The 22,187-nt window shown below is 44.7% G+C and overlaps 2 protein-coding genes across 2 annotated transcripts; both read left to right on the top strand.

Annotated features, from left to right (window-relative positions):
• The first annotated feature begins 19 nt into the window (after positions 1-19).
• LOC143834242 (vomeronasal type-2 receptor 26-like) lies at positions 20-7,614 on the top strand. The gene is made up of 5 exons (XM_077330895.1): positions 20-274; positions 861-1,670; positions 3,488-3,715; positions 5,832-5,958; positions 6,704-7,614. The coding sequence occupies exons 1-5, from the start codon at positions 20-22 to the stop codon at positions 7,612-7,614; spliced, it is 2,331 nt and encodes a 776-aa protein (XP_077187010.1).
• Positions 7,615-11,352: 3,738 nt separating this feature from the next.
• Positions 11,353-17,848, top strand: LOC143834240 (vomeronasal type-2 receptor 26-like). Its single transcript, XM_077330893.1, has 5 exons — positions 11,353-11,607; positions 11,743-12,555; positions 14,909-15,136; positions 15,925-16,051; positions 16,938-17,848. Exons 1-5 carry the CDS (start codon positions 11,353-11,355, stop codon positions 17,846-17,848), a joined length of 2,334 nt encoding a protein of 777 aa, XP_077187008.1.
• The last annotated feature ends 4,339 nt before the right edge of the window (positions 17,849-22,187 follow it).

Genomic DNA, 22,187 nt, shown 5'->3' with positions numbered 1-22,187 from the left:
TACAGACTTCCTGCCTTTCATGTTTGCCACCAAGCAAATCAATGAACATTCCAGTCTCTTACCCAACATGACTCTGGGGTACAACATCTATGAGAATTATTTTAATGCAAGAGTGACTTCTGATGCCACGATAGACCTACTGTCTGGTGGACAGAAGACTGTTCCAAACTACAGCTGCGGAGGGCAGAATAAGCCCTTGGCTGTTCTTGAAGGGACCGGATCTGAAGCCTCCAAGCAGATTTCCACCCTGTTAAGCATCTACAAAATGCCTCAGGTATGGGTCCGAGGTAGAAGGGGGGTGAGTTAAGTAATGCCATCCTAATCCAAGTTATCCCCCATCTAAACTCGTCAGCTTCTTAAAGAGCTGAGAAAGCCATTCATATTTAGATCAACCAGGTCCCAACATTCCACACTAATATGAACCAAGAAACCTGTTCACAGATGGAATTAAACTGTTCCTCGTTTTTCCAGTCCTTCCCCAAACCAGGGAGATTTATCGGATCTCGTTCCTATGCAGTTGTCTTCCTGCGTTTGCTCCATACTTTTTGAGGAACTTCAGCCTAGTCCTCATCCCCACTTGGAGGGACTGCGGTGTTCCTCTCGGAGCAAAAGACACTGAGAAGGAAGACCTATGCAAGGAGAGTGTCCACATCCTCTATCACAGGGGTAGTCAACCTGTGGTCCTCCAGATGTTCATGGACAATTGGAGTCCATGAACATCTGGAGGACCACAGGTTGACTACCCCTGCTCTATCATAACGAGTGGGGTATTTGAATGCTAAATATTAAATATTAATAGATACTAAGAAGTTTTTTCTTGGATACAAAAATAAAGGCCAATCTCTGCCTTTCTTGACTAGGTCAGTTATACTCTTGCTAATGATATGCTCAAAGATGAGGCTCAGTTGCCTTCTGTGTACGGGATGTCCCCAAAGCAAGACTCCTATTTTCTGGGTATTGTGAAGATGCTCCTCCATTTCAGATGGACGTGGATTGGTCTAGCTGCTCTAGATAATGCCAGAGGAGAATGGTTCCTGAGGACCTTGACCGCCATGGTTGTCAGGAGTGGGATTTGTGTTGCCTTCACAGAACGGATCCCAGAAATGACCAGAGGGGACAAGTTCATTATCCATTCATATTCGTTTTTCATGCAGAGAAAATGTAACGTATTTATTTACCATGGAGACTCCGGTACCGTGCTGACACTTGGGATTTTGATCCGACTAGCTGAAAAAACACAAAACTCCATTGCAGGAAAAGTCTGGATCACAGCGTTCTTGCAGGACCGCAGCATGAGGTTGTTTTTCAAGGTGTTTGCAAGCCAGCACATTCATGGCTCTTTTTCCTTTTTGCCCCAGGCAAACAGGAACACCAACTATCAAAGTCTGTTATCCACTTTAGATACTTCCATGAATACTGGAAGAAGATCATTTGATTGTTTCCATTCAGTACCTGCATTGAGTGTGAAAGGCTGGGTCAGATGCAGAGAGAAAGAGGAACTGGAGACCCCGTCCCTTGAGAAGCTCGAAGGGATCCTGTCTCAAGACAGCCACAGCATTTACAACGCGATCCAGGTGGTGGCCCATGCCTTGAATGCTGCCTTCTTGTCCAGATCTAATGGAAAGCTGGGAGGAGGCTGGCTGAGACGTCAGAATCTGCAGCCATGGCAGGTATTTGTCTTCTTCTTATTTCTTACCTGCCGCTCCTGGACCTGTCGACTCTCTTTTCTCTAAGAACAGAGGAACATTTGAGTATCTACCCTGCATCAGACCAACAGTCTATAAAGTCCCATGTCTACAACGGTGGCCAGTCACATGAGAAGGGGAGCCCCCAAGCAGGGCCCACAGAGAATAGCATTCAGCTGCTGACTACTAATCAACTCCAACCTCTGAACCTGGAAGCCCCCTTCAGCTGTCTTGTAGATCAGCCAACCAAAGTCCTCTCCTCCATCAATCTGTCCAAGCGCTTTTAAATTCATCTAAGCCCATGGCCACCTCCACGTCTTGTAGCAGCGAATTTCAGAAGGGTGTCATATCTCGGGTGAAAGAATATTTCTCCTTTTTAATGCTTTCAACCTTTTACCAATCAGATTTGTTTGTTTGTTTGTTATTTATTATATTTATATATCGCCCTCCACGGAGGCTCAGGGTGGTTTACATAAAGCATATAAACAATACAAGAAACAATCCATAACATATAGATAACCATAACATTAATACTACTAACTGAGAATTGTAACAATGGGTAACAGTGCAAACAGGTCCAGGAGCAGAATGCATGGTTGGCTTTCTAGGAGGGAGGGGGCAGGGGCCCTGCAGATGTTGTTGGTTATGCCTGTTCTTAACTGAATGCCTGGTGGAAGAGCTCCCTTTTGCAGGGAGCTAAACTGTTTTAGCTCTGTCAGGGCTCTGATCTCCTCCGGAAGCTCATTCCACCAGTTGGGGGCCAGGACAGAGAAGGCTCAGTCAAGGCCAGGCAGGCGTCTTTAGAGCCAGGGACCATTAGCCAGTCTGTTCCTAGAACTGCCTTGAAATAAGAAGTTCCCCAGGTGGTTTATGGCAGGGGTAGTCAACCTGTGGTCCTCCAGATGTCCACAGGTTGACTACCCTTGGTTTATGGCACAAGAAAATGCAATACAATTGGTTTTTAAATGCCAGTTTCATTCGTAGACCCCCAAGTTCTAATACTGGTATTTTCTGCCTTTTCATGATGCTTCAGAGAGTCTGTCTGATATACTGAGCCTGTAATGGTGGCATCTTCCTGGGGAATGAAAAAACAAATGTACACATCTGATTCAAATTGTGGCGTGTATGCAGATTTACTCTACTGGAATTGGAACAGTGTCACTATGCTTAGGATTGCCATTTTTGGTCTCTCTCAAAAAGCTGAAGCTGAAAAGGTTATCACCTTTAAGGCCATACGTGGTCTGGGCCCAGTATACCTGAGGGATCATGTCAGAACCTGAACAGTTCCACAGGGCCTGCAAAAGGGAGCTCCTCCACCAGTCGACCTAAAACATCGCTTCCAGTTGGTCCCCAAGTCCCCCCCCCCCACCTACTACGATTGCTATGAATCTGCCCAATCCACTGGGTCTCAGTAGGAGTTGAGCTGAGGCTCTTTTGCGGTTCTGTCATGTTAATGTTATTGTTGTTATAGTGTTATTGTTGTTGTCACCTGTTGTTACCATATATGACGTTACCTGTATCTTTTTCTTTTTTCCTGTAAACCGCCCTGAGCATTTGGGGAGGGCGGTAAACAAACAAACAAACAAAAACAAATAAACAAACAAATAAATAAATAAAATGGAGAGTCAGAAAAGGACATCAGATCAATGCTAAAAATGTTTTTTTTTTAAAGACATTTCTGAGTCTGGATTCCATTGGCCAAGGCCATGAATTATCAGAGACTGGAACTTCAAATAAGCAAGGCTAGAAACCAACATGACTTCCCTGATTTCTAAATCCTGCTGCTTCATTTGTCCCTCTAGCTTCATCCTTTCTTGAGAAACGTCCGGTCTTACAACAATTCCATGGAAGGAGTTTATGTTGATGAGAACGGGGACTTGGCCGTTGACTTCGATATCGTGAACTGGGTGGCAACACCCAATCGGTCAGCCGTCAGAGTGAAAGTGGGGAGTGTGGAGAGACGTGCTGCCACAGGGACCAGGTTCACCATCGATGACGATGCCATTGTGTGGCCGAAATGGTTTAATGAGGTGGGAGAGTTTTATACATTTTTTTGCCCCATAAAACCTCTCAATACTATGTTAAGTGTTATTCCAAGACCTCCAAGGTCGTGACCTTCCACAGTAGAAGTGAAAAGAATGGTGGGATAAATGTTTGGAAATGGGCAGTCAACTACAATGACAGCTCAAGGTGGTTTCTGGGTGCAGTTGGAGCTCTGGGCAAATCCTGCTCCTGAAGCAGTTCCTTCTCACACCAACCACCCAGAGCACCCAGCATGAGCCCTGGGACATGAAAGCATCTGTGGCATCCATTGTCTTAATCACTATCTTTCTGTGTGTTATTAGGAGAATCATCTAGAGCAGGGGTAGTCAACCTGTGGTCCTCCAGATGTTCATGGACTACAATTCCCATGAGCCCCTGCCAGCAAATGCTGGCAGGGGCTCATGGGAATTGTAGTCCATGAACATCTGGAGGACCACAGGTTGACTACCCCTGATCTAGAGGTAGATGTGGAAGGTCACGACCTTGGAGGTCTTAGAGTTCCACTTCTCTTCACGTTTCCAATCCAGGCACTGTTGGACCTGCTTAGCTTTACTGGGGATACTCTGTAATGTGCCTTCAGTGTTTGATGCCAAATTGTTTAGGAGTGAGCACATTTTGGGGGATTACCAATAATTGTAGATTTATTCTCAAGAAAATTAGAAGTAACTCAAGCATACAGAAATGGTATATATCTTGTTTGAATTCAGAATTGCTCCCTTGGATCCTGGCAACCGTTTGACAAATAAACATGCGACCGCAAATCTCAAGCATACACATATACATCGGCCCTTCACAGACTCACAGCATGCACATATTAGTCCTTAAAGAGTGGCTTGTAGTGCATTCCCATTTTTGTTGCTTGTGTGTCCCCATTGCTTCTGGGAAGGTCCTTTTGGGCACATGTTTTGCTCCCTCTAGTGGTCAATTCAATATTATATCACTGTACCTGTAGCATAAGAGCCTCTTGTGGCGCAGAGTGGTAAGGCAGCCGTCTGAAAGCTTTGCCCATGAGGCTGGGAGTTCGATCCCAGCAGCCGGCTCAAGGTTGACTCAGCCTTCCATCCTTCCGAGGTCGGTAAAATGAGTACCCAGCTTGCTGGGGGGTAAACGGTAATGACTGGGGAAGGCACTGGCAAACCACCCCGTATTGAGTCTGCCATGAAAACACTAGAGGGCGTCACCCCAAGGGTCAGACATGACTCGGTGCTTGCACAGGGGATACCTTTACCCTTTACCTTTACCTGTAGCATATGCTAGCGATCCCCAATCTGTGGGCGGCGGACCACATGTGGTCCGTCGACTGATTGGAGGTGGGCCGCAAAGGCCTCCCCCCCGCCTTTTACTTCATCCCCCCCCCTGGCCCTTTACAACACACTTTGGGTGTCATTGTCTGCCATCACTCCCAGATGGGACTATCTCATTGCAATCAAACAAGCTCAGGGTTCTCATTGATTTTTCATTGTCATGAGTTAAAATTTCCATGAAAATAAAATGTTCCTTATGTTAATTGTTGTGGCGTGTCTGTATCTTATTTTGAAGGGATGTTTAAACATTACCATAGCGATCAGAGAGTGTTAGGGCAGTGGTTGAGAGTAGAGGAGTAAACTACCCCCCCCACCGGGCCTCAGTAGAATTGTCAAGCGTTGAGTGGTCCCCGGTGATAAAAAGGTTGGGGACCACTGCTTTTGGGCATATGTTTTGCTCCCTCTAGTGGTCAATTCAAAATTATATCACTGTATCTGCAGCATATGCCCCTGAAGAGGAAAACATGTACAGAAATGGGGAAAACTCCTCCACAAAGGAATGGGAACACACAAGCAATGAAAAGGAGAGCACAAAAGAGCCAATTTTTTGTTTCCTTCCCTAGCATGTGGACACTAATCCTTTCTTTGTCATTTGCTCTGACAAAGCCGAACTGCTGAAGTATGGACACCAAAGCCGTGTCCATTTCATACATCTGTGAATAAAAAATGCTGCCCTAAAAGAAGATCGGGTTCACATGATGGTACATTAACTGGGGACAAGAGATCCAGTTATTTCTACAGATCAAGCTCACGGACATACAAAACAAAGCTCCAAAGTACTCCTTGTCTTTCTGCCTAGACCCTGCCTCAGTCCAGGTGCACTCCAAGCTGTCCACCTGGATACGCTAAGCTGATTAAGGAAGGAGAACCTCTTTGCTGCTATGATTGTTCTCCATGCGTGGAAGGGACGATCTCTACTCAGGAAGGTAAGCCAAATATATATCACAGCTCTGATGACAGGGAGGAGGTAGAGGCAAAAATTATTCTTATTCTTATTCTTATTATTATAGATTTATTTCCCGCCTCTCCTGAAAGGCTTGAGGTGGGTCACAACAATTAACTCCATTAAAATTCCCATTAAAACATCAATCTATAATTCCATCATAGTCTTAGTTTGTTCCCCCTGACTCCCCAGTCATTCCACTGCAATAGGAATCACGTAAAAGGGCCTTATGCCCCGTCAGATTTTGTAACAATTATTTCCTGCACTTTCCACGAGGCGGCTGGTTTGTGTTGTCAAAATTCTGAGGGTTATGCATGCATTACTACTGGAGATTGATTTGGCTTGTGATGCTAAGGATTAAACTAAAGTATCCAGCAAACAAGCAGGTCCTGGTCATCACTAACTGCTGGAGAGATCTGTTTAGGTGTAATTCCAATGGTTGCTGAAAAAAGAATTTGAGACTTATCCTGGTTGAGTTTATTGCCTATGTGAGGGTTTATCCAATTTGTAATTGCTTTAGTTACTGATGAAGTACCCTTTAAACATATGACCCTGCATGTTTTTGGATACTTTTATTTTTTCCATATATAACTTTTTGGGTGAGGTTCAAGGATTACACGGAAGACAATCCACAATGAAGGAGTGCAATATGACTCTGAAAGTTCCTTGCCTCTGTCCCTTTTATGCATTACACTGCGATGATATTGAAGCTCATATGTCCTTTTCAGATGTAAGTCACTGTCACAAGTGTCCTGAAGACAAACATCCGAACAAGATCCGAGATCGGTGTGTTCCCAAACATATCACTTTCCTGTCCAGTGGAGAACCTTTGGGGATCATCCTAAATGTCCTTACTCTTTTCTTCACACTGATCACGAGTTTGATTTTGGGAATCTTTATTAAATACTTAGACACTCCAGTGGTCAGAGCCAACAATCGGGACCTTTCCTACATTCTCCTTATCTCCCTCCTACTTACTTTTCTTTCCTCTTTTCTATTCATTGGTCAACCCCAGAAGGGGACCTGCCTTCTCCGACAAACTGTCTTCAGCATCATCTTCTCAGCTGCTGTCTCTTCGGTGTTGGCCAAAACTGTCACTGTGGTGGTGGCCTTCATGGCCTCAAAGCCAGGGAGCAGGATGAGGAAATGGCTGGGGAAGAGGTTGGCCAACTCCATTGTCTTTTCCTGTTCCAGCATTCAAGTGGGCATCTGCACTCTCTGGCTGGGCATCTCTCCCCCCTTCCCGGACTCTGACATGCACTCCCAGCCTGGAGAGATCATACTGCAATGTAATGAAGGGTCCGTCACCATGTTCTATGCTGCCCTTGGCTACATGGGCTTTCTGGCTGCCATCTGCTTCACCGTGGCCTTCCTAGCCAGGAAGCTGCCTGGGGCCTTCAATGAGGCCAAGCTGATCACCTTCAGCATGTTGGTGTTCTGCAGTGTGTGGGTGTCCTTTGTGCCCTCCTACCTGAGCACGAAGGGGAAATACATGGTTGCCGTGCAGATCTTCTCCATCTTGGCCTCCAGTTTGGGCTTACTGGGATGCATCTTTTTCCCCAAATGCTACATTATTATTCTGAGGCCTCATCTGAATACCAAGGAACAACTCATGATGAAATATCAAGAAGGGATGTGATTCTGAGTACAGTCTTTGTAACAATGGTAATCTGTCTCCACAGATTTATCAATCCAATGTACTTTTCTTGAGTGTCTCCAAATTAATCCATAATACTATATTATCTTAACCCCGCCCGCGGCGCCGCAGGCGCCACAGACTTAATAAAGCCATAAGGGCTTGGGGGGAGGAGTTAGGGCGGGCTCTGTCCAGGATGAGGAAGGGTGCCGATTGGCCCCTTCCTCTGGACAGACCATCGGCGGGGCCAATTGGCAGGCACAAAGTGCCTGCCGATTGGCCTCTCCAATTGCGAGCCGCACGCTGCCGACTCGCCGGCTGCGTGCTGCCCTGCTATCACCCGCTGTATTGTACGTACAGCGGGCTTGCTTACTAGTCTATAATAATAAATTTGTATCCAGAGTGAGATACTTCTGCATTGAGGAACAGTGAGGAAATGCAAAACTTGCTGGTACACTTCTTTTGTGTTTCCTTTTTCTTTCTGAAGCAGCCATATTCACTAATGAACTTGTGGAAAATTTTATCATCATTTTTGTTTGTTAGTTTCATGGTAATAGTTTTGGACACAGATGAGAGATTACTGCCGTGCGGAGGAAAAATGAGGAACACAAGAACTTGGTGTCACGCTTCCTTTGGGTCTCAGTTTTGTTTCTGAAACAGTCATATTAAATAATTTGTTTGTGGAAATCATTTTCATCTAACAATTTTCTTTGGTCTTGCTAGCGCCATGCAATTAGCGCCTGATTTTCTAATACTCTTCTCATTATTAAACTCAGACTTCGTTTGGCCCTAGAGTAAGGTGACCAGATTTTAACATTGGTAAAGTGGGACACAATTGATCGGGGGGGTTCTTGATTAAAAATTTGGTCTATATTGAGCAACCAAGTTTCATAGAATGCACAGAACGCAAAAATAGTATTGTAATATATATTTTTTAATTTCAACATAAATACAATTTGCCAAGTACCAGATGTCCCTCCAAAAGTCCCTTATCCTAGAGGAACATTTTAAGATGTTCTGTAGAGAAGTCACAAGGCACTGTGAACACTTTTTCTTCTGTGGCAATGGCTTTTGGCCATTGTAGCAAAATATGTCTTAACTAGCAGTAGAGCCCGCTGTTAAAAAAATACAGCGGGCCCTAGGGGACAGTTTGCCTCCCCCCCATGTAACAAAACGCTCCCCAGGCCCCGGGGCCTGGGGAGCATTCTTCGGCGGCTTTTGAGGATGGAAAACACTCCCCAGGCCCCAGGGAGGGCGCTGGGCAGCTCAGTGAGCCGGCCAGCAGGCTTCCCGGGGTCTGGGGAGCCGTTGTCGGGGCGGGGGCCAGGGAGCCTACCTTTGCTCTCGGCGGCCAGCAAAGTAATGGCCACCGTGGAGTGAAGGAAAGCTCTGGTGGGGGGTAGGGCGGGTTGGGAGGTGCTTCGCGCCTCCCAATTGGTTGTTGGCCGGGCAAGCAGCCAATCAGCAGCTGCGCTGATACCTTGAGCTGGCTGCTGGGATTGAACTCCCAGCCTCATGGGCAGAGCTTTCAGACTGCATGTCTGCTGCCTTACCACTCTGCGTCACAAGAGGCTCTTTTCTGGTTAGTAGAAAGCCCAATTGGACTTCTGTCTTGTTGCCTTCCATGCAAGCTCTATAAACTTCCATATAAAACCTGATAGAACAGCTTTGATCCATATTCCGTAAAAGTCAGTCTGACAACATTTATCCGATCCATTAAAAAGTAGAAAGTATAAGAACAAATATAAGATTCACAAACATGTTTTTGCAGCCATGTTCCCACGCACAGGGTCACCTAAGCATGGAACTTTTCCTTCTAATGAAGAAAATCATGGTAATTTCCTCTTCCTCCCATCAATAGTCAAGGGATTGCTCCTGGCATCACCTTTGGAGACAATAATTGAACCACCCAACTGAAGAACAACATCCCCTCACTTCTTGAACTGAGCTTGAAAAGGCTGCTGAACAAATAACTCTTGAGGACCTGGACAAGTGGGGGACAAGGCTGATGCAAGATTCAGTGTCATCCTGTTGGATCAGAAGCCAGAGGTGGGCTCCAACTAGACTGGTCATTGTCCCCGAATCCTTGGTGGTAGAAGAGGGTTTGGCTTCTTCTGGTTAGTGGGATACGGGGCTGAGAGTCCTCACTGGAGTTGTGGCTTCAACAGACATACCCAGGATGTCCCTGCTGCTGTTGGTGCTCCTTGGGCTGCTGCCCCATCTCTCCTGCAGGGCGCTGAAGGCAGAGTGCCCGTTCCATATAATCACTGATCGTGAGCTAGATTATGCATTGAATTATTACAGGCCAGGGGACTTGGTCATTGGTGGAATCACTTCTACAGCAGACTTTCTGCTTAACTCATGCAATTTCTCCGTGCCTCCAGTTATTAGATTTGTTACGTAAGTAAATGATGTGTTGATGAATCTATTGCTACTCAGTGGTATTTTCCTTCTATGCTCTTTTTACCATGGACAATCCCTGTTTTCTGGGGAAAATCGCTTTGGGAAAAATCGCTTTTTTGTCTTATTGGCCAATACGAGATACACAGTCCTGAAGAACATTTAGTCCAATCCAGCAAAGCTCTTCTTATGTCTTTATGTATCTGTATTGTCTTTCGTAGAGTGTTAGGTATCCCCATATGACCAGTCTGTCATTTCCCACGCTGAAATTTCCATGTTTATTCTCAGCTATTGTCATAAGCTTTTGCCTGTGGCTAAGATCACTCTTAGAGCCTCTTGTGGCGCGGAGTGGTAAGGCAGCTGACATGCAGTCTGAAAGCTCTGCCCATGAGTTTGGGAGTTCAATCCCAGCAGCCGGCTCAGGGTTGACTCAGCCTTCCATCCTTCCGAGGTCGGTAAAATGAGTACCCAGCTTGCTGGGGAAGGCACTGGCAAACCACCCCGTATTGAGTCTGCCATGAAAACGCTAGAGGGCGTCACCCGAAGGGTCAGACATGACCTGGTGCTTGCACAGGGGATACCTTTACCTTTAAGAACACTCTTCTGGGGTCACCTATGAAGGAAATGCCAGTACAGCCTCTTCTCTTTTCCCCTGTAGAACTTAGTTGATCATAACAACAACTATACCATTTTGTAAAAATAAGCATTCACTTAATCTGGTTCAGAAGAGACAGAGGCTAAATTCCTGACTCTTTTGCAATGGTTGAGCTTGGCTTTCTGATTTCACTGTGTTGCTGTGGGAAAAATTGAGGAACATAAGAATTGTGCCGGATGGAGAGAACCTAGTGCAGGGCTGGCTATCACAGGCTATCACTGGCTGGTTGAGGCTCTGAATTGGATGCTGATAATTTACCCTGTTCATTCAGTGAAGTGCCAGCCTGTCCAGCAAAAGCAACATTTTGAAAAGAATGATCTATTTGACTTTCTTCCAAGCCTTGAAGTTTTCATTCTTTGAAGGCTGTGGTTTCCTCTGCGCCAGGATTGGGACTGACCAGAGCCCTCTTTTGCTTTGTAATCAGAAAGGAAATGGTAATACCCTTTTCCAGCACAAACGGCCTCTGACAATGTCAGGATCAGCTCTTGTTTTTCGGGCTATGGACATGAGCTCGCTGGAGTACTAAGGAAAAGTTGTACTAATGAAAAGATGCAGAGGTTTTTGTTGCCTGCAAAGGCCCTGAATGGAAAAGAAGCAAGATTCTGGCACTGAACACAAGGTGAAATGTAACCTGCATGTTATGTTGCAGTTTCGATGCCTTGAAATATACAGACTTCCTGCCTTTCATGTTTGCCACCAAGCAAATCAATGAACATTCCAGTCTCTTACCCAACATGACTCTGGGGTACAACATCTATGAGAATTATTTTAATGCAAGAATGACCTCTGATGCCACGATAGACCTGCTCTCTGGGGGACAGAGAACTGTTCCGAACTACAGCTGCGGAGGGCAGAATAAGCTCTTGGCTGTTCTTGAAGGGGCTAATTCTGAAACCTCCAAGCAGATTTCCACCCTCTTAAGCATCTACAAAATGCCTCAGGTATGTATCCTAGGTGGTAGGGGGCTGAGTCAAGCAATGCCATCCTAAGCCAATTTATCTCCTTATATTAATATATACAAAGAAGTTTTTTCTTGGATACAAAAATAAAGGCCAATCTCTGCCTTTCTTGACTAGGTCAGTTATACTCTTGCTAATGATATGCTCAAAGATGAGACTCAGTTGCCTTTTCTGTACAGGACGTCCCCAAAGCAAGATTTCTATTTTCTGGGTATTGTGAAGATGCTCCTCCATTTCAGATGGACGTGGATTGGTCTAGCTGCTCTAGATAATGCCAAAGGAGAATGGTTCCTGAGGACCTTGACCGCCATGGTTGTCAGGAGTGGGATTTGTGTTGCCTTCACAGAACGGATCCCGGAATTCACCAGGGGGGACAAGAGGTTCATTTTCCATTCATATTCGCTTTTCATGCAGAGAGAATGCAATGTATTTGTTTACCATGGAGACTCCGGTACCGTGATAACACTTGGGATTTTGATCCAACAAGCGGAAAAAAGAGAACATACGATTGCGGGAAAAGTCTGGATCACAGCGTTCTTTCAGGACCGCAGCATGAGATGGTTTTTCATGCTGTTTGCAAGCCAGCACATTCATGGTTCCTTTTCCTTTTTGACCCAGGCAAACACAAACACCAACTATCAAAGTCTGTTGTCCGTTTTAGATACTTCCATCAAAATTGGAATAGGGGCATTTGCTTGTTTCCATTCAGTACCTGCATTGACTGTGAAAGGCTGGGTCAGGTGCAGAGAGAAAGAGGAACTGGAGACCCCGTCCCTTGAGAAGCTTGAAGGGATCCTGTCTCAAGACAGCCACAGCATTTACAATGCGATCCAGGTGGTGGCCCATGCCTTGAATGCGGCCTTCTTGTCCAGATCTAATCAGAAGTTGGGAGGAGGCTGGAAGGGACATCAGAAGCTGCAGCCATGGCAGGTATTTCTTTTCTCCAAGAACAGAGGAACATTTGCACACCTACACTGCTTCAGACCAATGGCCTGTGAATTCCCATGTTTGCAACAGTGGCCAGTCACATGCCAAGGGGAAGCCTACAAGCAGGGCCCACAGAGAATAGCATTCAGCTGCTGACTGCTCCCCAACCTCTGATAATCGGAGGAATCCACCCTCTGAACCTGGAAGCCCCCTTCAGCTGTCATGTAGAGCAGGGGTAGTCAACCTGTGGTCCTCCAGATGTCCATGGACTACAATTCCCATGAGCCCCTGCCAGCGAAAGCTGGCAGGGGCTCATGGAATTGTAGTCCATGGACATCTGGAGGACCACAGGTTGACTACCCCTGATGTAGAGCAACCAACCAGAGTCTTCTCCTCCATCCATTTATCTCACCTCTTTGAAATTTATCTAAGCCATTGGACATCACCAGAACTTGGAACACTGGGCTTCAGGAGTCAGTTCTCTCCTATAACCCCCCCTTTTTTTGCATTTGATTGATAATAGGTACAATATTACCTAGTTACCTAGGTAATATTGTACCTATTATCAGTCAAATGCAAAAAAAGCACCACAGGTCAACAATAGGAACGAAAAACAACCTGTGAGGGATATTTTGTGTGGTCTGAGAGCAAATCCAGGTCAGCCTCAGGTGTACCTTCAGATCCATCCTCTTCAAGAGAAGCGTGCCAGAATTTTAGGTATGGAAGAAGTGAATAGGGGTAAGAGGCTTCTGAGCCAAGTGTCCGAGGAGTTTCTCGTCACAGAAACAGAGATAAAGCCAGATTTCATTATTTTAATTCCTGATTCATTCAACCCTTTATATCCCACCTTTCTTCTGAAACACATACGCCTGCATGTGTAGGTGTATGGTTCTTAAGGGCCAAAGAATTAGGAAGTTGCTATAGTAAAAACAAAAACAAAAAACCTTTAGTGGCATATCTGGAGGACAAGGACATCATGAGAACAAGGGTAATTCATAATTATAATTAATTGATATATATTACATATAGATAATTACATCTAGATAAACAAATAAAATAAAATAAAATAAGCAGTAACCAACAGTAGATTCCTCCAGAATGCCCAGCAATCAGTAATTTCCACCAATTGAAATCAGGTGAAGCACCGGGCCCTGACGGCATTCCTTATTAAAAACAACCAAGAATGCTGGTCTGAACCACTGGTTCATCTATTCACCTTAATTGATAAATTTGGGGTCCTACCCGATTCATGGCTGAACTCCATTATAGTCCCAATTTTCAAAAAGGTAGCACTGACATTCCTAGAACTATCGCCCCGTAAGTCTATTATCTGTACTGGGGAAACTATATTAAAAAACACTTATTGGGGCGTTTATTAGACTGACTGACTATTAATAATCTACCAGGCAAAGAACAAGCAGGATTCCGCTCTGGATGTACCTCACTTGACCACTGTCTTGTATTATCCTTTCTAGCAGAAAAGTACTCCTTACATCTAAAAGGCAAATTATATGCAGCTTTCGTTGATTTATGGGAAGCATTTGATTCCATCAATAGATCCCTATTATGGAATAAATTAGCTGCTCTGGGATATAGTCAGAATAGGCTCTAAGGCAGCGATTCTCAACCTTCCCGCCGCTGTGACCTCTGCCGCGGTAGCAGCAACCAAAAGGGGGTCATAGGAAGGCTGAGGCGGCAACCTTACGGCTCTCTTTGGGTTGCCAACGCAGCCACCTCAGAAGCAGGTAACCCAGCAGTTCTCAGCCTTCCTCTTTGGGTCACCAAGGCTGCCACTGCTGCCTCGGCGACCCCCCTGAAAGGGTCGATTGGACCAATGGGATGAAATTAATTCAAAAGAAATTCCATCTAAACAACCGGAAGAAGTTCCTGACAGTTAGAGTGGTTCCTCAGTGGAACAGGCTTCCTCGGGAGGTGGTGGGTTCTCCATCCTTGGAGATTTTTAAACTGAGGCTGGATAGCCATCTGACGGAGAGGCTGATTCTGTGAAGGTTCAAGGGGGTGGCAGGTGACAGTGGATGAGCAATAGGGTGGGGAGTGTTTTGCTTTGTGCAGGGAGTTGGACTAGATGACCCAGCAGGTTCCTTCCAACTCTATGATTCAACAGTAAAAAGGTTGAGAAAGGCTACTCTAGATTGAACACAGGAATATTCCAGTGGGATTGGAAGAGTGTAACTGCGAGGAGGATTGCAGTGTTAGTCTCTTAAAATACTGAAATTGAAAAATGACATTTTTGAGTGGTTGTTGGCAAAGGAGACTGGAACTTCAAATAAACATGGGTAAAAACCAACATGGCTTCTCTGATTTCTAAATACTTCTGCTTTATATGTTCTTCCAGCTTCATCCTTTCTTGAGGAACTTCCGGTCTTACAATCATTCCATGGAAGGAGTTTATATTGATGAGAACGGGGACTTGGCCGTTGACTTCGATATCGTGAACTGGGTGGCCACACCCAATCGGTCAGCCGTCAGAGTGAAAGTGGGGAGTGTGGAGAGACGTGCTGCCACAGGGACCAGGTTCACCATCGATGACGATGCCATTGTGTGGCCGAAATGGTTTAATGAGGTGGGGAAAATTTTATAAATTATAAAACAATTTGTTGTTAGGTGTGAAGTCGTGTCCGACCCATCGCGACCCCATGGACAATGATCCTCCAGGCCTTCCTGTCCTCTACCATTCCCCAGAGTCCATTTAAGTTTGCACCTACTGCTTCAGTGACTCTATCCAGCCACCTCATTCTCTGTCGTCCCCTTCTTCTTTTGCCCTCGATAAAACAATTTATACCCACCCATTTAGGAAACCCAGGGCCATCAAGAAACCCTGGTTGAGAAAACCTGATATACTATAACACATGATGATGTATGTTCAGATTCCTCCTTAAATATTGGGGTGTACTGCAGTCTCATTTTTGTTGCTTGTGTGTCCCCATTGCTTCTTTTATGCACATATTTTGCTCCCTCTAGTGGCCAATTCAATATTTTATAGCCATATTTCCAGCATATACCCCTAAAGAGAAAAACATGTACAACAATAGGGAAAACTCTCTCACAAAGGAATGGGGACACACAAGCAATGAAAAGGAAAACACAAAAGAGCCCATTCATAACTTTCCCATCTCTTGCTTAAGGCCTTTTGCCTTTTTGCCTTGACATAGCAGAGCAGTAGAAATACATACACGAGAGCTGTGTCCATTTCATGCAGCTGTGAGCCAAAAATGCTGTCCTGAAAGAAAATCTGGTGCACAAGATGATACAATTTAACTGGGGACTAGAGATCCAGTTTCTTCTACAGATGAGGCTCGTGGATATGGAAAACAAGGGCCCAAAGACAGTACTCCTTGTCTCTCTGCCTAGACCCTGCCTCAGTCCAGGTGCACGGAAAGCTGTCCACCTGGATACGCTAAGCTGATCAAGGAAGGAGAACCTCTCTGCTGCTATGATTGCTCTCCATGTGTGGAAGGGACAATCTCTACTCAGGAAGGTAAGCCATATACCAGAGCTCTGATTAGAGGAAGAGGCAAAAATAATTCCATTGGTGTCTCAGTTTGCCCCCTTTGGCTCATCTTACCAGTCATTTCACTGTAATAGCGATCATGTACAAATCTGCCCTGACAGATTTTGGATCATTTTGCCTGTATGCTGTGGTTGTCATGTACAGAGTCTGAGGACTATACCTGCACTACTGTCAGAGATTAATTTGGCTTGTAATGCTAAAATGAAGACAATCTACAATGAAAGAGTGCACTTCAAGAAGGACGTAGATAAAATTGAACACTTCAAGAAGGATGTAGATAAAATTGAAAGGGTACAGAGGAGAGCGACGAGGATGATCTGAGGCCAAGGGACCAAGCCCTATGAAGATAGGTTGAGGGACTTGGGAATGTTCAGCCTGGAGAAAAGGAGGTTGAGAGGGGACATGATAGCCCTCTTTAAGTATTTGAAAGGTTGTCACTTGGAGGAGGGCAGGATGCTGTTCCCATTGGCTGCAGAGGAAAGGACGCGCAGTAATGGGTTTAAACTACAAATACAATGCTATAGGCTAGATATCAGGAAAAATGTTTCAGACATAGTAGTTCAGCAGTGGAATAGGCTCCCTAAGGAGGTGGTGAGCTCCCCCTCACTGGCAGTCTTCAAGCAAAGGTTGGATACACACTTTTTTTGGATGCTATAGGATGCTTTGGGCTGATCCTGAATTGAGCAGGGGGTTGGATTAGATGGCCTGAATGGCCCCTTCCAACTCTATGATTCTATGATTATATGATACTAATATGACTCTGAAAGTTTCTCTATTCTTTTCCTCTTATGCATTGTTAGTTCACGGATATAAATTAGACGTGCTGATACTGAAGGTTATATGTCCTTTTCAGATGCAAGTCATTGCCAGAAGTGTCCAGAAGATCAACATTCAAACAAGATCCGAGATCAATGTGTTCCCAAGCACATCACTTTCCTGTCTTATGAAGAACCTTTGGGGATCATCTTAACTGTCCTTACACTTTTCTTTACTCTAAACACTTGCTTTATTTTGGGAATCCTTATTAAATACTTAGAAACACCCATAGTCAAAGCCAACAATCGGGCCCTCTCCTATCTTCTCCTCATCTCCCTCTTACTTTCCTTTTTGTCCTCTTTACTCTTCATTGGTCAGCCTCACAGGTTGACCTGCCTTTTCCGACAAATTGCCTTCAGTATCATTTTCTCCATTGCTGTCTCTTCACTGTTGGCCAAAACTGTCACTGTGGTGGTGGCCTTCATGGCCTCAAAGCCAGGGAGCAGAATGAGGAAATGGCTGGGGAAGAGCTTGGCCAACTCCATTGTCATCTCCTGTTCCAGTATCCAAGTGAGCATCTGCACTGTCTGGCTGGGCATCTCTCCCCCCTTCCCAGACTCTGACATCCACGCCCAGCCCGGAGAGATCATACTGCAATGTAACGAAGGGTCTGTCGCCATGTTCTATGCTGTCCTTGGCTACATGGGCTTTCTGGCCGCCATCTGCTTCACGGTGGCCTTCCTAGCCAGGAAGCTGCCTGGGGCATTCAACGAAGCCAAGCTGATCACCTTCAGCATGTTGGTGTTCTGCAGTGTGTGGGTGTCCTTTGTGCCCACCTATCTGAGCACGAAGGGGAAATACATGGTTGCCGTGCAGGTCTTCTCCATCTTGGCCTCCAGTTTGGGCTTACTGGGATGCATCTTTCTTCCCAAATGCTACATTGTTCTGCTGAGGCCTCATCTGAATACGAAGGAACAACTCATGATGAAACATCAAGATGGGATCTGATTTTGAGGACAGTCGTTCTAATGTTGGTCATGTCCACACAATTATCAATTCAATGTACTTTTCTTTAGTGTCTACATCCCTAAATTGTTATTAGATGAAATATACCCATATCCCTAATGGCATATATCTTTATCTGTAATAATCAGTCTGTACCTCTATGTGGACAAAAAGTGAGGAACTGCAAAAACTCACTGTTATACTTATTTTGGGTATCGAAACTGAATGGGCACAGATCTGAACCCACTTTCATGTTGAGGAAAAGTGAGCAAGTGCAAAAACTCAATTTTACACTCCCTTTGGATTTCATTTTTCTTTTTGAAACATCCATATTCATTAATGAGTTTGTGAAAAGTGATTATTAGAAACAGATTTAGAGATTGGTACATCAAAGAGCAGGTACTGCAATCTTTACAACATATTACATTTTGGGGAGGAGAGAGATACTAAATTTGCAATGTTTCTAAAGAGATGGTGGTGGTATAATGAGGTGAACTCACTAGTTCCTTGGAGGGCATTTTTTTCTTTTTTCTGTATAAAACTAAGGAGGAGGTAGTAAAGAGGTTGTCATTTCTGGAATACCTTTAACAGTGGAATCACTGTTAAAATAACTCGCTAAGGGCTAGTGGGTGGAGAGTGGGCGTGACCTGTACCACAGCACCATTGCAAAATGACAGGAAAGCCCGGGGGGACTGCCTTTCCTCCCTCCCTCCCTCCCTCCCTCCCTCCCTCCCTCCCTCCCTCCCTCCCTTCCTTCCTTCCTTCCTTCCTTCCTTCCTTCCTTCCTCCCTTCCTTCCTTCTGTCCATCTGTCTTTCTGTCGTTCTTTCTTTTTGTCTGTCTCCCCACTCCACTGCCCCACTAGCACCCACTGCATTCCTGACTGCAGCGGGCTTTTTTACTAGTATATATATAAACCTTGTTAAGTGTCTGTTAAGGTTCCACTCTGGTGTTGGAGAAGGCTTCAGTGAGTTCCATGGACAGCAAAAGTCACAAACAAGGAAATACTACAGTGCATAAAGCCTGATCTAGCACGGGTAGGCAAAAGCACGAAATTCTGGCTCACTTACTTTGGCCATATCATGCGATTCAACTCAAAGGAGAAAACACGTGCTAGGATTGGTCAGTGAAAAAAGGAAAGCAGGCTGACAAAGAACACGGAGTTAGACATGATCAAAATGGATACCGGCCAGAACATGACACAACTAAAGGAAGAGGTGCATGATTGGAAATCGTGGTGGCAGTTGTGCCATAGGATCACCAAGAGTCAGTTTTGACGGAATGGCTAACATCATCAAGGTTCTACAATATTAGTTAAAGATCGACATTGCTTTCTTAATGCTTGTCAATGGTTTGTCAAATGTTTATAAGATACTGGAACTACTGCACCAAATTGGGTTGCTTAACTATTGTAGTATATTGACTAAATACTTAATTATTGAATTGTATTGTTGACTGCTGAACTGCTTTGACTAACATTTAACTTGTTTAATGACTGTTTAATTGTGTAATTGCAGGATTGTTTGTTTGACTGATAAATGCTTTGTTTAATGTAGAATACTTAATGTTTAATATTTAATGTTTTCATTGTTCAGCCTTTTAGCTAGTGTGAGGCCGTATTGTTTGTTACTGTTAGTTAGTTAGAGTTATAAGAATAGGTTGTTAGTCATTGTGAGGTTCTAGTGGTAATTGGAATGGCTATTTTAGAAAAAATGTATGTATATTGAAAGGTATGTTTTTAATAAAATCATTTTCCATAAAAATATTATTTTCCCAACCCAATGTATAATATTAATCCCTGTAGATTACATATTTTACAGGTAAAATAATGTCTAGAAATACTTACACATTCCATGGACTTTCCTAACCATGCCTAACCATGTATTTTCCCTAGACTTAATGATCCTTCTTAGACAAACCACTCCCCAATGTGAACCATTCCTAAGTTTTGTTGTTGTTAGGTGCGAAGTCGTGTCCGACCCATCGCGACACCATCAACAATGATCCTCCAGGCCTTCCTGTCCTCTACCATTCCCTGGAGTCCATTTAAGTTTGCATTCCTAAGTTTACCCTAACTCTAAGCTTAACCCCAATATGAACCCCTATTATTGTAATTTTTTTGTATGTAAAATAATTTTGGGAAAATATACACTCCTTGGCCTTTCCAAACCATGTCTCTAACACTTGCCTAGCCCAAAGTAAACCTTACAAATTCCCAACCTGAACCATGCCAATTGCTACCCTAACTTATTATTAATCCCTATTTACACACAAATAGTTTCTGGGACCTGGTTACTAGAAGGCCCCATGGCAGTTCTGTCTGGTTCCTTACATGCAAGCTGGATAAACTTACAAATGAACCCTAATGGAACAATTTTAATTCATACTCCATAAAGGTCATACTAACCCCATAGATCTGGCCCATTGAAGACTAGAAAGCCAGAGCCATGAGATTCACAAACATGTTTTTAAAATTCTGCCATGCACCTGAGCATGGAGTCCAGCATGTTCAGGATGGAACTTTGCCTTCTAATAAAGAAAATCATTGTAATTTCCTAGTCCTTTTGCCAAGGCTCAAGAGATTTCTCCTAGGCAATAATGGAAACAACAGACTGAAGAACGCTCAGGAATATCTTGAACTGAGCTTGAAAAGGCTGCTCCACAAAGAACTCCTGGGAACCTGAGCAGGAGGGAGACTGATGCAAGATTCAGAGTAAGCCTGCTGGATCTGAAGTCATCGCACAGCTTCATCTGGATTGGTAAATGTCCCTGCATCCTTGCTGATAAAAGAGGGGTTGGCTTCTGCCGGTTAGTGGAGTATGTGGCTGGGAGCCCTCACAGGGAGCATAGCTTTAGTAGACCTACCCAGGCAGTCCCTGCTGCTATTGCTGCTCTTTGGGCTGCTGCCCCATCTCTCCTGCCAGGTTCTGAAAGCCAAGTGTCCATTCCATGTGATGTATGAGAGACAAGACCCACTGAATTATTACAGGCGGGGTGACTTGGCCATTGGCGGAATCACTTCTACATCAAACGCAATTCTCAAGCCGTATGTTTTTTCACAGCATCCCTGGGTAAGATTTACTGCGTAAGTAATCTTGTAATTTTCATGGATGTTATGCTGCTTAGCCTGATTCTGCTTCTACATTCTGTTTGCCATGGACAGAGAGCCAGTTTAGTGTAGTGGTTAGGAGTGCGGACTTCTAATCTGGCATGTCAGGTTCGATTCTGCACTCCCCCACATGCAACCAGCTGGGTGACCTTGGGCTCGCTACGGCACTGATAAAACTGTTCTGACTGAGCAGTGATATCAGGGCTCTCTCAGCCTCACCCACCCCACAGGGTGTCTGTTGTGGGGAGAGGAAAGGGAATGTGATTGTAAGCTGCTTTGAGACTCCTTTGGGTAGAGAAAAGAGGCATATAAGAACCAACTCTTCTTCTTCTTCAGTAACATCAGGGCTCTCTCAGCCTCACCCACCTCACAGGGGGTCTGTTGTGGTGAGAGGAATGGGAAGGCAACTGTAAGCCACTTTGAGCCTCCTTCGGGTAGGGAAAAGCAGCATATAAGAACCAACTCTTCTTCTTCTTCTTCTTCTTCTTCTTCTTCTTCTTCTTCTTCTTCTTCTTCTTCTTCTTCTTCTTCTTCTTCTTCTTCTGTGTTTTGAGACCCACCCTTGGAAAATTGTATCCTTCTTTGGTCTGGTTGTTTCTCACACTGTTTCTCAGTAAACGAAGCACAGCATGAGAAGTGATGAACAGTTGGTCCAATGCAGAATACCTCTTATGTCCTGCTATTTCTGATTTGTGATATGTGATATTTGTGAATGTCCCAGCAGTGACTGTCGGTGAGAAGACAGATCTTCTGTAGATGGGGAGTTATTGTCTGTTGGAGAGTGTTTGATTTCAGCATCTACTGGGCAGAGGTCTTCAGCTGAACTTGTACACCCTCTGGCTGCACTCTGGCTAGTGGCTTAGTTTGCTCACACAGTGAAAGGCCGGATTCTCCACTGAAAGTGTTAAAACTGGCAATCATTCACTTACAAGGCATATGTATCACCCTGTAAATATGGCAAGTGCCAGAAAAGGAGCATGGCTCACAATAACGCCCTCCACCCTCTCTCCGGTTATATCCGAAACTTCTTGATGGAATAGATTCAAATGAGTAGCCGTGTTGGTCTGAAGGAGCACAATAAGATCAGAGTCCAGTAGCACCTTTAAGACCAACAAAGATTTAATCAAGGCGTGTTCAAGCACTCTGAGTCTGAGGAAGAGTGCTTGCACTGGAAAGCCCACACCTTGAATACATCTTTGGAGGTCTTAAAGGTGCTACTGGACTCTGATTTTAT

This window comes from Paroedura picta, chromosome 3 (assembly GCF_049243985.1).
Source record: "Paroedura picta isolate Pp20150507F chromosome 3, Ppicta_v3.0, whole genome shotgun sequence".
Classification (NCBI taxonomy): domain Eukaryota; kingdom Metazoa; phylum Chordata; class Lepidosauria; order Squamata; family Gekkonidae; genus Paroedura; species Paroedura picta.
This window is presented reverse-complemented; position numbering and strand designations above follow the sequence as displayed.

What these genes read in the sequence shown, in the direction of transcription:
- LOC143834240 (XM_077330893.1), top strand. Translation starts at nt 11,353, where the DNA reads ATGTTTGCCACCAAGCAAATCAATGAACATTCCAGTCTCTTACCCAAC. An exon ending in GCATCTACAAAATGCCTCAG is followed by an intron (nt 11,608 to 11,742) that starts GTATGTATCCTA and finishes TTTCTTGACTAG; the next exon opens with GTCAGTTATACTCTTGCTAA. An exon ending in AGAAGCTGCAGCCATGGCAG is followed by an intron (nt 12,556 to 14,908) that starts GTATTTCTTTTC and finishes ATGTTCTTCCAG; the next exon opens with CTTCATCCTTTCTTGAGGAA.
- LOC143834242 (XM_077330895.1), top strand. Translation starts at nt 20, where the DNA reads ATGTTTGCCACCAAGCAAATCAATGAACATTCCAGTCTCTTACCCAAC. An exon ending in GCATCTACAAAATGCCTCAG is followed by an intron (nt 275 to 860) that starts GTATGGGTCCGA and finishes TTTCTTGACTAG; the next exon opens with GTCAGTTATACTCTTGCTAA. An exon ending in AGAATCTGCAGCCATGGCAG is followed by an intron (nt 1,671 to 3,487) that starts GTATTTGTCTTC and finishes TTGTCCCTCTAG; the next exon opens with CTTCATCCTTTCTTGAGAAA.